Below are 14123 nucleotides of genomic sequence, written 5' to 3' on the forward strand. Positions count from 1 at the left end.
ACGTTTTGTTTTGTTTCCAGACACTTTCAGTGATAGTTAAAGAACCCTTCTCTTGAGTTTAAGACTGGGAAAGAAAGGAGAATGATTTGGAGCGTGGTGCGAGCATTCCCACCATAATGGAGACTGTGTTTTATGATTGAACCCTGTCGTGAAATGGAGCCTGAGTAGGTGAAAGGATACGTTTCCTCAGCTCCCTAGTATTCGAGATTTCGGATTTAGGATGACATGAAATTAATTAAAGATATATAATTGGTACAAAGGGTTTCCAAATAATTTAAGAAATTGACTTTGTAAAATAAGTTCACTGATCACAACATTCACCATAAAAACAAATGGCCATTTTTTATATCTATAAAGTGAGAAATGACAGACTCTTCGCCCAACCTTTTTTTTTTTTTGCATTTTATTAGAGATTTCGTACAGTTAATGAACATTTGAACCTAAAATTCTACTCTATTGTACATAAAAGTATAACCCTTACAACAACATTGATACCTGAATACATGAGCAAAAGAGAATTTGACAACCAGATAGATTCACCATCAGGGCTCTCTTCTCAGGTAGCATAACCATGTAGGCACAGGCTATTTTAGCTATCAACATGAACATAGCTCCATTCAGGAGATGCTGGAAGCAGAGGTAAGAAAAAAATCGAAAAAATAATATTCGAAATTGTAATATTATATTTAATTTGGATAGATTATTTTTTTTCATTTGGTTTGGATTTCGGATATTAAATATATATATTAAGGTTAGATTGATTTAGAATGAAAACATGAAAAGCTGAAAAAAAATCGAATCGAATTATATGATTTTTATTTATATATATTTTAAATTTTTATAAAATAAAAACAATTGTTTTTTACCTACATCTATTTAAATATAATAAAAATAATATATAAAAATTAAAATAAATTAAATTTAAAACAACTATTAAATCAAACTGAACCGGTAAAATTCAATTTAGTTTAGATCGAATAAAATTTCGATTTAGATTTGAATCAAATTTTAAAAATTTATAAATTTATATATTATCCAAAAAACCAGAATTAAATCTAAACTAAATCACTAAAATTCAATTCAGTTTAGTTCAGATCGTATGAAAAAATTTAATTAAATCTAATTCAATCCGAACCGTTACCATTTTTAGTCGAAAGTAAAAGTTTGCTGGCAAGAGCATTTTAATGCTGCTTATGAATGAATAGTTATCAAGTTTGCCTATTAAAAACTTGCAAGGAATTAGGATTAAGCACAAGTTTTGACAAAGATGAAGATTGGTGCTGGACGCGTGTTGAAATAAGCTGTGGAAACCATGTAGGCACAAGATAAAAGATACAAAAATCTTAAACCAAATGAATGAGAAAAAGGTGAAACACGTGCATGAGAGGTTTACTAATTCTATTCCTTGCCGATGAAAACAACCTTCAGACTTGAAATTAGAAATCAATCGATCCTTAAATTGGAATGTATCCATTAACCAGTTAAGCAGTTACCTCCCTTTCGGATATTGGGATGTCATCCAGGGTAATGCTTCTGACGTGAATATGAACTTTAGAAGGGTCAACCCCAAAGACATTGTACAAGAAGGATGGACAGTGATGCTTATATGTTTAATTGGTTAACTATCTGTTTGTATGGTGCATCGGCGTTGTACTACTTTAAGACGATGGTGGGTGGCACACAAGTCAGCCATCCAAGCTGTAATAAAGCTTCCTTCAACAGAGCTAGTTTCAGGTATATCTATTCTGCTGTTAATTCGAGTTATTTAAGGAATAGTGTTGCAAAACTTGATGACATTTCTTTTCAATGATACAAATCCATCTATTTTGTGGGTATAAGTGCATTCTTCTTGTCTGTGTTTGCAATATCATCTTGCTCGATGCACTATTTGTTTTGACAATGGACAAAAATTATTAGCTCATATCAGTTTTATCTGCATTGTTAGTGACCACATATAGTTGGGTGAAAAAGTGTATAATTTTTTTTTTTATTAATTTACTCCAGGTTCAAGTGACACAACCTTGAAACTTTGGAGCTGGAGATAACTAGACTGGGTGCTATTGTTAAAATTCTGAAGGACACATAACGTTACCATTCGAGCAGGTTTGGTGATGTTGACATTGCCTTGTTGCTGAAATCATGGCCTCTTGAAAAGGCTTCGAAGGAAGCCAAGATTGCATAAATTGGAGCTGACATTGAACTGTTAACAAAACAGAGTTGAAGCTGTGGTTCCTGGTAAGTGCTTTTTTTCACACCAAACTTGCATAAAGATTCAACATTTGAGTCATGCACATTTTGCATTAATGCTTGTCTCTGTGTATTATCCGAGGCATTTGCTGGAAAACTTCTTGACTGATTAAACTGTGGTAACGATTTTTCGTTTGGGACATCCACCGCTAATATTTTTTGTACGGGTACGATTGGTTACCCAAAGATTATCTTTTAATAAAAATCCTAATTAATTTAAGTCAATCCAAACAAAACAAGTGTCTACATAAACCATCCACCTATGCTTTCTTTTTTGGGGGAGAGTGGAGTTTGGGGTTTAATTCCAGTTTATTCACAATGAAAAGCCTTGCTCTATTGACTTGATCATATATATTTCCAACTTCGCATTTGTTGCAGGATAAGCGAATGGTTGAGGGTTTGGATAGATCTTTAGAGTGGGGATGGAATTGGAGAATACAGAATCTGGAGGAAAAGTGGGTCAAATAGTTCATATTTTCTGATCATAAACAGGACATTTGGGGCTTCATCCGACAAAACCTAATGTAAACAGCTTGGATGGATCTTTAGGTTCATTTGTTCACAAAAAGACACAAAAGTTCTCAGGCCCATAAAAGAAAAGGAAATGGTATATGGATATATGATTAGAGGATGTGAGAAGATAATTACTTCAAATTTCACTTCCATTTTGAGTAAAACTTTCCATCACCCCATAACAACATCCTATTCAACTCGATCTGAACATTCCTCTACTTCAAATGCCAATTCCTTGGTGCTATCCCCTTATGCAAACTAAACCCAATATACTGTGGAAACTCCTTCAGTTCCTCCGAACTCCTCTCCATTTCTTCCACCAACAACTCATACTTTGGCCTCAAGTTATCATCAATATTGTACCCAAACATTGCCGGCATTCTAACACAAAAACTTGCAGCCTCTTCATATTTCAAGCCTATGCTCCTCAAGAACTTAATCTTGACCCTTAGCTTCTCCACCCTGGTATTCAAAAGAAATGCCTCCTATTTCTTTGGCACATTCAGTTTCTCCACCCTTCTGTTTGTTTGTAAGGGTAGGCCTCAAACAATATTCCACGTTTGAAAACAAGATGCAACGACAGTTGAAGATCAAACCGCCTGATTCTTGGACAGAAGCATGCAAGTCAGTGATCAAGAAGTGCCGAATTTGAGGTAAAGGGCAGTCGGGGTTTTGGGTGTTAGTAGTTGGAGATATGGAAGCAGCATTTTTTTTTTTTTTTTCAAGGGGCAGGGATAGCGGGAAAAGATAAATCTACTGCAATTTTGTGTGGCTGTTTCTTTGGGATTTGAAGACCTAAGGTTCTTTTTCTTCTCTCTTATCTGTCTAGTTTTGGCAATTAAATTTGAGGTTTAAGTAGTAGAATTTTTTAATTTTATAAGTGGACTAAAAATTAATGCATTTTTTGTTTTATTTTTTTTATTTTTAATATATCGATCCTAATAGTACCTTCATTCTATTAGTTTCCCTAATAAAATTTTCTTAATAAAATTTAAAAACTTCGTTGATAAAGACGAAATAATTTTTTTATTAAATTTATAGTCCTTTGATTTTACATTTTTAAAATGTTAGAATTATTTGTGAATCGGTGAACTTCACTTATTTGTAATCTTTTTGTGAAATTTTTATTTAATTTGATAAGTTTTATATATCTTTAATTATTGTGATTTTACATGTATTATTAGTACACTTAGAGAACATAACTCTTTTATAAATTAATTAAAATGAATACAGAGATATTAACAAAAAAAAAAAAAAGGACAAAAAGATTGGTTCCACGTTCGCCCGTCGGCCACACATGTAAAAGGTTTAAAAAACGGATAAAAACACTCCTTAGGATAAGCCGACAGCAACGGTCGTTATTACACGACCAAAAAGAAAACCCCTTTAACCAACACTTCCTGTCAAAACACACTGAAACTGTGGCTCCAGAAATCCATCAATGGAAACTCTATTAAACCCATCAAAAACGCCAAAACTCTTTGTACCCAAAACCCATCTCTTTAAATCCTCTCTTCTTCATTCCACTTTCAATCCGCAACCCCATACTCTCTTCAGCAGAAGACTTCTCTCAATCACCATTACTTGCAAAGTGAAAACCTCTCAAGGTCGTAAAAATGATGGAAAGAACGTATCCAAGAAGATTTTGCTACCGGATTCTGCTCCAGAACTGAGTAATGAAGAAGTTAAGGCTAAGCCAAAGAGTGGAGGTGGAGCTTGGGGGCTGTTTAGGAAGTTGCCCAAAATAGTTTTGGCTGTTTTGTCTAACTTGCCTTTGGCTATTGGAGAAATGTTCAGTGTTGCTGGCCTTATGGCTCTTGGTAAGTTTAGTCTTTCATTCTTTGTGTTCACTTTGTTCTTTTTCCAGTTTTTATTGGGTAGGGATGTAATTTGATGAATTGGGTATGAATGGATTTGGTACATGTAAAAGTTAGGTTTTTAGTTTCTTTTGTTTTGCAAAAATGGAAACTAGATTCTTGGAACATAGGTTTAACTAGCTGGTCTTGTTTTCCTGTTTATGTCTTTTGCGAGTATTTAGCAGGCTAGCAAACTCTGTTCAAAGTTAATAAAATGAGGATTTTAGTTTTAGCCAGATTCATTGTCATTGGTGGAATTGGCCTTTTCTTATGCAATCATTTTCTAGGTACTGCAATTGATCAAGGTGAAGCCCCAGAATTCTATTTCCAAAAATACCCTGAAGAAAATCCAGTTTTGGGATTCTTCACTTGGAGGTGGGTTCTCACCCTAGGATTAGACCACATGTTCTCATCTCCCATTTTTCTAGGAACGTTGGTTCTTCTTGGTACATCACTTATGGCCTGCACTTACACCACACAAATCCCCCTTGTTAAAGTTGCAAGAAGGTTTGATGTTTCCAGCAACTTCTTATCATCTTCTTTTTGGAATAAGTTGGAGATGCTTTCTACTTAGGGAAAATCCCATAATGCAGATGGAGCTTTTTGCAGTCAGCTGATGCTATCCGAAAGCAGGAATTCTCAGACACTCTTCCTAGAGCATCAGTTAAAGATTTGGGTGTTGTTCTCATGGGAGCCGGATATGAGGTTATATTCTCCTTTTTTTTTTAATTTTGTTTGCCATGTTATATATTATTTTAATTTTCACACCTCATTGGTTGATTATTACTTTAATAATTACTAGAGTTACATAGATTGGGTCATTTTGAATTCTTGTAAGTATCAGAATATTCTCATTCCCATATGGATCCAGGTCATCTAATTGCAGAATATCTTTATTATTCTCTAAATTACTAGTCATCATGTTTTATCTTATTTTAGCTCTCCTTAAACAATGTTGTCTCTAAGTGCATTTCTCCACAATGCATGGTTTGGTTAATACAGGTTTTTTTGAAAGGACCATCACTGTATGCTTTTAAGGGGTTGGCTGGTCGATTTGCCCCAATTGGAGTACATTTAGCAATGCTGCTGATAATGGCAGGTGGAACTCTTAGTGCAACTGGGAGCTTCAGAGGGTCAGTCACCGTTCCACAGGGTCTCAATTTTGTTATGGGAGATGTACTGGGCCCAACCGGGTTTCTTTCCACTCCAACTGAAGCTTTCAATACCGAAGTTCATGTGAACAGATTCTACATGGATTACTATGACAGTGGAGAGGTAAATGTTGATTTTCTTGTTGTTTGAAGACAAATAAAGAGGGGAACTTTATGGTAGAGCTTCAATTGCTCTTTAGTCTGTACTGATGACTTATTTTGTCAAAATCTTCCTGACACTCCCTTCCATTTGGAATCATTTTTTTTAATCAATTGCTAACTGGACATATTTCTTAGTTTTTGTTGCTTAACCATGCTTAATTTTATTAATTGTTGCTTCATTCAAGGATTTCTTCTTCTAATTTATTTGCCCCTTGTTTCAGGTTTCACAATTTCACACCGATCTATCATTATTTGATCTCAATGGCAAGGAAGTAATGAGGAAAACACTTAGTGTAAATGACCCCTTAAGGTATGGTGGGATCACCATATACCAGACAGATTGGAGTTTTTCAGCACTGCAGGTACTTAAGGATGATGAAGGACCATTCAATTTGGCAATGGCACCCATGAAGGTCAATGGAGACAAGAAGCTTTTTGGGACCTTTCTACCAGTATGGGACACTGATTCTCCTAATATCAAGGGAATGTATGTATATCTTTTACAGCTTTGTTTCCATGCATATCAACTTGTCTGAAAATTTCTTTTCCTACACTTTCAGGTTCTACTTTTACTGACTTAAAAAAATCAAAACCTAAGGGAAAAGTATTGAAATTGGAAGGAAAAAAAATTGTTGAAGTTTTTAATAAGCTTTGTTTTTGGTTATGCTTATATTGCTATGTGATTTATCTTTTATCTAGACAGTCGATCTTTAGATTATCATCCTAGGCAGATACAGGTCTTATAGCCTGAGGTGGGGATCAGCTGACATGAGTATATTTGGGTGAATTGCTGATGGTCAATGCCTACCTTTTCTTTCCTTTTTCTGCTAATTTTTCCTTGATCTGAACTTGTTCCCTTGCTCAACTGAAACTTCAGATCAATGCTTGCTCGTGATCTGCAATCTATTTTCCTATATGATCAACAAGGGAAATTTGCTGGAGTGCGACGACCTAACTCTAAGCTTCCTATTGAGATTGATGGAACAAAAATCGTCATTGTTGATGCAATTGGCAGTAGTGGTCTTGACTTGAAGGTGACCACTTAAAAGATTTCATATACTACAAATTGTGGAATTTTTCCTTAAAACAAAATTTTCATCTTAAATAACAGACAACCTTACTTTATTTCAGACTGATCCAGGGGTCGCAACTGTCTATGCTGGATTTGGTGCTCTAATGCTCACAACTTGCATCAGTTACTTATCTCATGCACAGGTGAAAAGTAGATGTCCATTATGAGTTTACGTAAGAATGTTTTAAGACAGAATTACAGAGTTGACTTTTGTTGTTCATCTCAATTTTTTGTGATCACTTTACCTGATTCTTGGGAAGAAATATTACATTAATAATTAAAAAAATGTATATAATATAATAAAATTAATCCAACTGATTGCACTCTATGTCTAGCATCTAACCTTTATGTTTGCTCGTTGTCTTATTACCATAAATCTAACAATGATTGGAATCAACCATGTGTTTATGTATTCACTATTCTTTTTTCTTTGGCATATAAGATATGGGCCTTGCAAGATGGGACAACAGTTATTGTTGGGGGAAAGACTAATCGAGCCAAGGCTGAATTTCCAGATGAGATGAATTGCTTGCTTGATAGGGTTCCCGAAATAGTTGATTCTTCCATTTCCAAGCAACCTGGTAGCATTGGTGGCTAGTTTTTGAGGCACCAGATAGGCGAAAGCATGAGGATACAAGCAAGTACAACTTTGAAGTTTCAGGTAAAATCAAGATATTGTCCCATTTCAACTTCATTCCAAATTAAAAAGTGAGAATACTTTCAAGTGAGACGTTTCACACCCTAGTCATGGACAACGCCAGATTCACACATTGGCAGCAAAGGAGCAAAATTTGAGTTTCTGAAATGTACAGTTTTTTATTGTACTTCACAGGGCAAAGAATCCAAGCCTAATTCCACATCCACTAATACTAACCACTTATGACTTAAAGCTTCAAACTACCAAAAGTATATTTGTTAATAGAAATACCATTCTTTATTGTTCCTTCAACATTTTCTATCATATGATTCTGGGTTTGACATGTATCGGTCCGTATTTGTATGTGTCTAAGCAGAAAAAAGAGGGAGACAAGCAGAAAAACAACAATAAAGTCTGAGAAGATGACACTAGATGAGGAAATAATATTTGTTTCTTTTTGTAGTCTGTTCAGTAAAACTCGAGTTCATGTTGGCGTCTGTGGAAGTCTTCAACATGGATGATTTGATCTGGTAAGACTTGTGAAAGAGCTGCAAAGTGGCAACTTCTGTTCATGTCACACAAATGACCGATGAATTGTCGAATTTTGGTCTCAAGATTTCCTCTTCATCGATGCTGCTTTTCGTTCATTTGTTATTTCTTCTGATAGAAGGAAGAACAGATTCCAGAATGAAAGCTAACATGAACAGTATGCTTCCATAGTTATTGAGAAAACAACGCTGACTCCATCATATTTCTATAGATGTCATTGTTGTTAAATATCCCAAAATAAAACGATTCTTTTCTTTAAATGCCAGCAGCAGTGCCAGTGGTATGGCTTTACAATGCCACGATAAAGGGATCAAGAAAACCAACAACTCTGAGCCAGTCCCCCTGGAAATTGACCACGAAAAGAAGAGCGATTACACTTTCTACCATTTCCAAAGCTCGGAATACCTCAAGGCCATAACCATTTGTAAAATCCAAGTATTTTATGTTAAAGAAATGCATATACGAGTGGTGATGCAACGAATCTGTTAGAGATTTTTAAAAATAAAATATAAAAATAATCTTACGTTGAAAAAAAAAAATGATAAAATAATCATTTCAATTAAGAGAAGTAAAAGTCTATTGGATTTGAGTCACTAATGGACTTGATTTTTCAAATTTGGTCTTGCATTAATTAAAAAATTAGTATGTATTAATATTTAATTAATGACACTTGATATTTGGACACGTGTAATATAATAAATAAAATATTATTTTATTTAAAATTTATAAAATTTTATTTAATTTAAAGTTTATAAGTATTTGATTGATTATAATATGTTCAAAACAGATAAAAAATAAAAACAAATAATTAATTGTGCATAAAATAGATAGATAAATTTGTTCAAAATAAAACAATTTTAATTATTAAAAACAGACAATTTTTGTGTAGTTAAAATAGACAATTATGTCTATGAGAAGAAAAGATGCTTATCCGTTTATATAAAACTCTTCTAATTTTATGAAAAAAATACATAAATAATTTTTGAAACTCGTCCTTTTTATTCAAATTTTAGATTTTTTTTTATAAAAATTTTGCTATAAAAAACTTTTATAAAAATTTAATGATCTTGTGATACACTGATGAATGTTCAGTAACTGATTTCATTAATAAAAAACGTAATCAATTATTAGATTTCATTATATCCTCAAAATTTATTTATATACTCTTTTTGTATACCTACTAAATAAATAATATGATAAAAGCAAATAAAGCCATTTCAAGTGGAGAGACAGATAGGAAAGCAGGCAGTTAAGCAAAAGATTGCAAGAAAAAGCTGGAAGGAATCAAAGAAGATGTGGGCGATACCAGGCCCAGCCATTTTGATATCAGTCTCTCAGTTTTCGATTGGTTTTGTCACGGTTGCTTCCGTAGGTCACTTTGGACAACTATAACTTGCTGCCGTTACCATAACAACGAATGTGATTGAAGGCTTTGTATTTGGTATCATGGTGAGTATCCAACAGACAGAAATAAAAGTTGCCTAATGATCATCTTTTTGTTAATTTTAAACATAGCATTCTTGTTACCAAATACAAAATTGCTTTGTATTTGGTATCATAAATACGCTAGGCGGTCAAGCTGTTGGTGCTGGACAACATAATATGCTTGGAATCTATCTGCAAAGGTCATGGATCATTACTGGAGTCACAGCTGTGTCTAACACCTTGTTATCTTCTTGCATCACCAATACTAAAGCTACTTCGTCAAGGCAAGGATATCTCAGAACTTGCGGGCAAGTACTGCAGAATGGTCATTCCTAAATTTTTTCCATATGCCATGAATTTTCCTATCCCAAAGATTCTCTAATCTCAGAGCAAAATGTGGGTTACGACCATAATTTCAGTTGTGGCTTTGGCATGTCATGTCTTGTTGAATTAGGCTCTCATGACCAAGCTTCACCATGGTCTCCTTAGTGCTGCCATGGCTGGGAATATCTCATGGTGGCTTCAAATAATTGCCATGGTAAGTTATGTGGTTTTGGGGTTTTCTCCGGAATCATGGACCGGTCTTTCCTTGTCTTCTTCCAAGTCATTGTGGGGTTTGTCAAACTCTCGCTGGCATCTGCTGTAATTTAATGGTAAGTACTCAGATTTTCTAAATATCCAGATAAGCCGTCTCAAAATTTCGGCATATGCTAACAATATTTGACATTTGATGATTACTGCTTGGAGCTATGGTGGGATATCTAAAAGATCCTGCACTTGCCGTAGATGTCATTTCAATCTGGTTAGTTTCTTTCCCCCCCTTTGCTTTCATCCGTCATTCCTGAAGTTTTATCAGAATTCCCATTGGTGCCATTGGAGGTAATGAACCTACCTTTCATATCCTTTTCTCTATTCATTTGTGTTCTCAACTTTGGCAGTATGCACTTGCAACTTTGGACTTCAATGGTTACTCTGGGTTTCGATGCAGCAGTAAGGTCCGTTGGTTAAGCCATACATAAAATGGTGCAGGCTGTGCAAACTGAGGAGTGTCTAAGAACATTTGGTGGATCAACTGTGACTCGCAGAAACTTCATTAGAATCCAGCGCTGGTTGAGTCATTACTAAATACTAGCATATACCATTTGTATTCCAATTTCGTAGCAATCGAAATGAAATTGATACTCTAGTGCTTAATAAAAACCAATTTCAGGTTACCTCAGATATATTGGCTTTTACAGAAGTGTATTATACTAGCATATATCAAACATTTCTTGATACATAGTTACAAGCGCCATTACTGTTCAAGGCTACATTCGATTACATTATCAGATCCTCAGAATCTGCCGTTTTAATCTACATTGACCAAATTGTACTACAGTACGAGCATCAATGGCTGATGCACCTGTGCGAACCTATATTTTATGCTACTTGCAAGGCTTCTTCACGTTTTATGTCAAACACCTTGATGAGGGCCTCTTCGACCACCTGGTACATCCAATTAGACAAAAAGACAATATAAATAATATCAACCTAATAGTGTTACAAGAAAAATATGAGTTCATAAATATATATACATATATATATATATATATATGTTTTATGATCAAGCCTGTGTTAGCTACAATCCAATAAAGTTGCAAGCTGTGAAGATAATACTGCAAAGGGTCCAGAGTCTTTGTAGAATTAAACATTTAGAATGGAGTACATGAAAAAAAAAATCAAAACCAACAAATAAGTAAACCAAACTGTAGGAATATGAAATTTCACATGAAAGAGAATTACCTTATCTGGTGTGGATGCACCAGATGTAACACCAATTGTTATAGAACCCTCTGGTAGCCAGTTTTCTGTCTCAACCAACTCCCCATGCTGGTAGAACACAGCATTTGCATAATTAGAATAAAAAATTGCAATGAGAATAGCTCTTTTCTAGGCTAACAAAACTAGAAGTGACCAAGAAGTGGATTACTTTTCATTCATACTTACTTTCAACTTGTGAGCTATTCTGTTTCCTGGACCTATTCTCTTTTCACTGTCAATCCAATATGAGGGGATCCCACGGTCCTCTGAAATTTCTTGAAGGTGTGAGGTGTTGCTTGAGTTCCACCCACCTACTACTAGCATAAGATCCAGGTCTTCCTCCACCAATTTATACATTGCATCTTGTCGCTCCTGAAAAAGAAGATAAATCAACTTTAATTAATTCAATGACTAAGATAAAAATTGGTAAGCGAACAGGCGAAAGGAAGAAGACAAGAAGAAGAAGCAGTATATGCTGTAAAGTCTTCCATAATATATTAAAAAATTTATAATGAAAACCAAACTGTCACAAACATTCAACTTACTTGTGTTGCATCACAAATTGTGTTAAAGCTTATGAAGTGATTATTGACATTTTCCACTCCATATTTTTGCATCATTGTTCTCTCTACTAATTTTCCTGTTAAGCCAAAATGCAACATATGTCTCAAGTAGCAATTCCTTGCAAGCAAGAAGTGATATATCATAATTGCATAAGTGTCACTAACCAATTTCCTCTGTCTCCCCCTTCAGCATTGTAGTTTGATTTGCAATCCCAACTTTTACTAGGTCGTGATCTGGATCGAATCCCTTTGAAACAGCATTTTTAAATTTCTGCAAAAAGAGTCAATAATCATCCGAAGATGTGCACAATTTCCTTTACATTTGAAGAAAATATGAAACAAAAACTGTACCTGCAGAAATTCCTCTTTGGTGGAGCTAGATCCATTAAGTTCACCTCCAAGAATGTAATCACAAACATACATTGCCTTTACAAATCAAACAATATGAAAACAAACAACTTTTATTGAATAAAATATAAAGGGCAAGCCAAAAAAAGTTGTAAGATAACACAAGAAAACAGAACACTAGACACCTTAGGACATACCTCAGTCATATTCTTCACAATAATATACGTTCCAGCAAAAGATGCAGTTGCAATGGTCTCCTCGTGAGCATATTTACCATGAATGATTGAAGTATAGTCTCCTTTCTTGTGCTTCTCTACAGTGTTCCATACCTTCGAAGAAAGAATATTTCAGTCTCAAAAGAAATAAAAACTCGCACTCGGAAGGTTGAAAGCTGTGAACACAACAATTAAAGAATTGTAAGGAATTAGTTGTTATGACAGCAAACGAGAAAATACCTTAGATACCCAAGGACAAGTTGTATCAACAATTTGCACATTTTTGTCATTCAAAACCAACATCTCATCAACCGCAGCTCCAAAAGCAGGCAAAACCACAACATCACCCTTATTCACTACATCAAACCGTTTCTTCCCTTCCTCGACAGGAACATTTTGTACTTCCATCTCCTCTAACCGCTGCATTTAAAAAAAAAAAAAAACACTATCTTTATTAAAGAAAATAACAATCCCAGCAATTCCAGCAACTAAGAACCAAAAACCTTATCTCAAGAAGATAAAATGGGTAAAACAAACTATAGTAGAGAAAATTTCATGGTATAAACCTTATTAACAGTTGGATTGTGGATAATTTCATTGGTAATCCAAATTTTCTCATCAGGAAACTGTTTTCTCGCTTCATACGCAATTTGAACAGCTCTCTCAACTCCCCAGCAAAAACCGTATGCTTCTGCCAATTTTACCGTAACATTTCCCCATGTATACACGTTCCCGTTTTCCTTCAATTTCTTTATGATATCACCTGCAAAATTTTCCAAAAAGACAGATTTTTACCAAAATTCAAATTAAATCCTTTTTACCTCCTCCTAAAAATAGGAGAAAGAAAGGGTAAAAAAAAGCGGACTTTTTTGGTTCGGAGCAAAACTTACTAGTGTACTCTCGATTCATGAGCTCGAGAGTTTCTTCCTTGTGTCCGAACCCTTTCCGATTATAATTCTTGCTCCTCGTCAAGTTATGTCGAAAAGCCTTGGCATCGAAGTTATCGGGATCCACAGCTACGGAAGAGGACGAAGCGGAGTCGCCGGAGCATCTGATAGAGATAGGCTTTCGGAAAGGGAGAGCTCCAGATCTTCCGCCAAAATTATCGGAACCGGTGGGGATGCAGAAACGACATAGTTGCAGAGAAGTCGCCATTAGAGGGAGAAGATGTGTGAAAATCAGCGCACGTTAGCGCGGAGAAAGTGGACAGAATCCTGTGAGGGTGTGGTGGGAGTGCGCATTTTATCTTGGACAATTGTGGTGCAGCTCCATGTTTTTTTCGTGGTTTTTGTTTTATTTTTCTTGATTTGCTTTGTCAGTTACTATTGTCGTTTTATTTGTCAGGATGTTCGTTTTGTTTCTCTACCCCGTCGACTTGGATGCCTAATCACGGCTGACGGTCGTTAGTACCGTTATCACGTCTTAAGTCCTTGTTTGGTATTACAAAGACTTTTCAGTCCTTTCCAAAAATTTTTTGAGGTGTAATTTGAAAATAAACAAAATATGAAAAGTGGAATTTAAGGTAATTTCAAATGTGAATTTATTTATTCAATATATTTAAATTCTAATTATTCTAAATATATTA

The 14123-nt window shown here is 34.9% G+C and overlaps 2 protein-coding genes and 2 pseudogenes across 3 annotated transcripts; 2 read left to right on the forward strand and 2 right to left on the reverse strand.

The window, feature by feature from the left end:
* Positions 1–2410: 2410 nt before the first annotated feature.
* On the reverse strand, positions 2411–3714 carry LOC111298380 (transcription termination factor MTEF1, chloroplastic-like; annotated as a pseudogene).
* Positions 3715–4089: 375 nt separating this feature from the next.
* On the forward strand, positions 4090–7950 carry LOC111298679 (cytochrome c biogenesis protein CCS1, chloroplastic-like). 2 transcript variants are annotated; one of them, XM_022893401.2, is made up of 8 exons: positions 4090–4580; positions 4904–5123; positions 5210–5321; positions 5619–5891; positions 6151–6416; positions 6807–6963; positions 7061–7144; positions 7444–7950. In XM_022893401.2, exons 1-8 carry the CDS (start codon positions 4202–4204, stop codon positions 7597–7599), a joined length of 1647 nt encoding a protein of 548 aa, XP_022749136.2. In that variant the 5' UTR covers positions 4090–4201; the 3' UTR covers positions 7600–7950. The 2 variants fall into 2 exon arrangements, with proteins under 2 accessions (XP_022749136.2, XP_022749137.2); XM_022893402.2 differs by having other exon boundaries at positions 4904–4991.
* Positions 7951–9480: 1530 nt separating this feature from the next.
* On the forward strand, positions 9481–10269 carry LOC111295664 (protein DETOXIFICATION 33 pseudogene; annotated as a pseudogene).
* Positions 10270–10802: 533 nt separating this feature from the next.
* LOC111295656 (4-hydroxy-3-methylbut-2-enyl diphosphate reductase, chloroplastic-like) lies at positions 10803–13808 on the reverse strand. Its single transcript, XM_022889254.2, has 10 exons — positions 13429–13808; positions 13105–13301; positions 12779–12958; positions 12521–12652; positions 12327–12401; positions 12141–12246; positions 11958–12052; positions 11599–11784; positions 11395–11481; positions 10803–11097 (listed from the first exon to the last, which is right to left on the reverse strand). The coding sequence occupies exons 1-10, from the start codon at positions 13691–13693 to the stop codon at positions 11032–11034; spliced, it is 1389 nt and encodes a 462-aa protein (XP_022744989.2). The 5' UTR covers positions 13694–13808; the 3' UTR covers positions 10803–11031.
* Between the last annotated feature and the right edge of the window lie 315 nt (positions 13809–14123).

Source organism: Durio zibethinus, chromosome 16, assembly GCF_047325235.1.
Source record: "Durio zibethinus cultivar Kanyao isolate XHJ-2024 chromosome 16, ASM4732523v1, whole genome shotgun sequence".
Lineage (NCBI taxonomy): Eukaryota > Viridiplantae > Streptophyta > Magnoliopsida > Malvales > Malvaceae > Durio > Durio zibethinus.

Coding starts and splice junctions, on each gene's coding strand:
- LOC111298679 (XM_022893401.2), top strand. CDS start 4,202: ATGGAAACTCTATTAAACCCATCAAAAACGCCAAAACTCTTTGTACCC. Junction 4,581..4,903: donor TGCTGGCCTTATGGCTCTTG/GTAAGTTTAGTC, acceptor ATCATTTTCTAG/GTACTGCAATTGATCAAGGT. Junction 5,124..5,209: donor CTTGTTAAAGTTGCAAGAAG/GTTTGATGTTTC, acceptor CCCATAATGCAG/ATGGAGCTTTTTGCAGTCAG.
- LOC111295656 (XM_022889254.2), bottom strand. CDS start 13,693: ATGGCGACTTCTCTGCAACTATGTCGTTTCTGCATCCCCACCGGTTCC. Junction 11,482..11,598: donor GAATAGCTCACAAGTTGAAA/GTAAGTATGAAT, acceptor GTGTTCTACCAG/CATGGGGAGTTGGTTGAGAC. Junction 11,098..11,394: donor GTGCATCCACACCAGATAAG/GTAATTCTCTTT, acceptor TGGATGTACCAG/GTGGTCGAAGAGGCCCTCAT.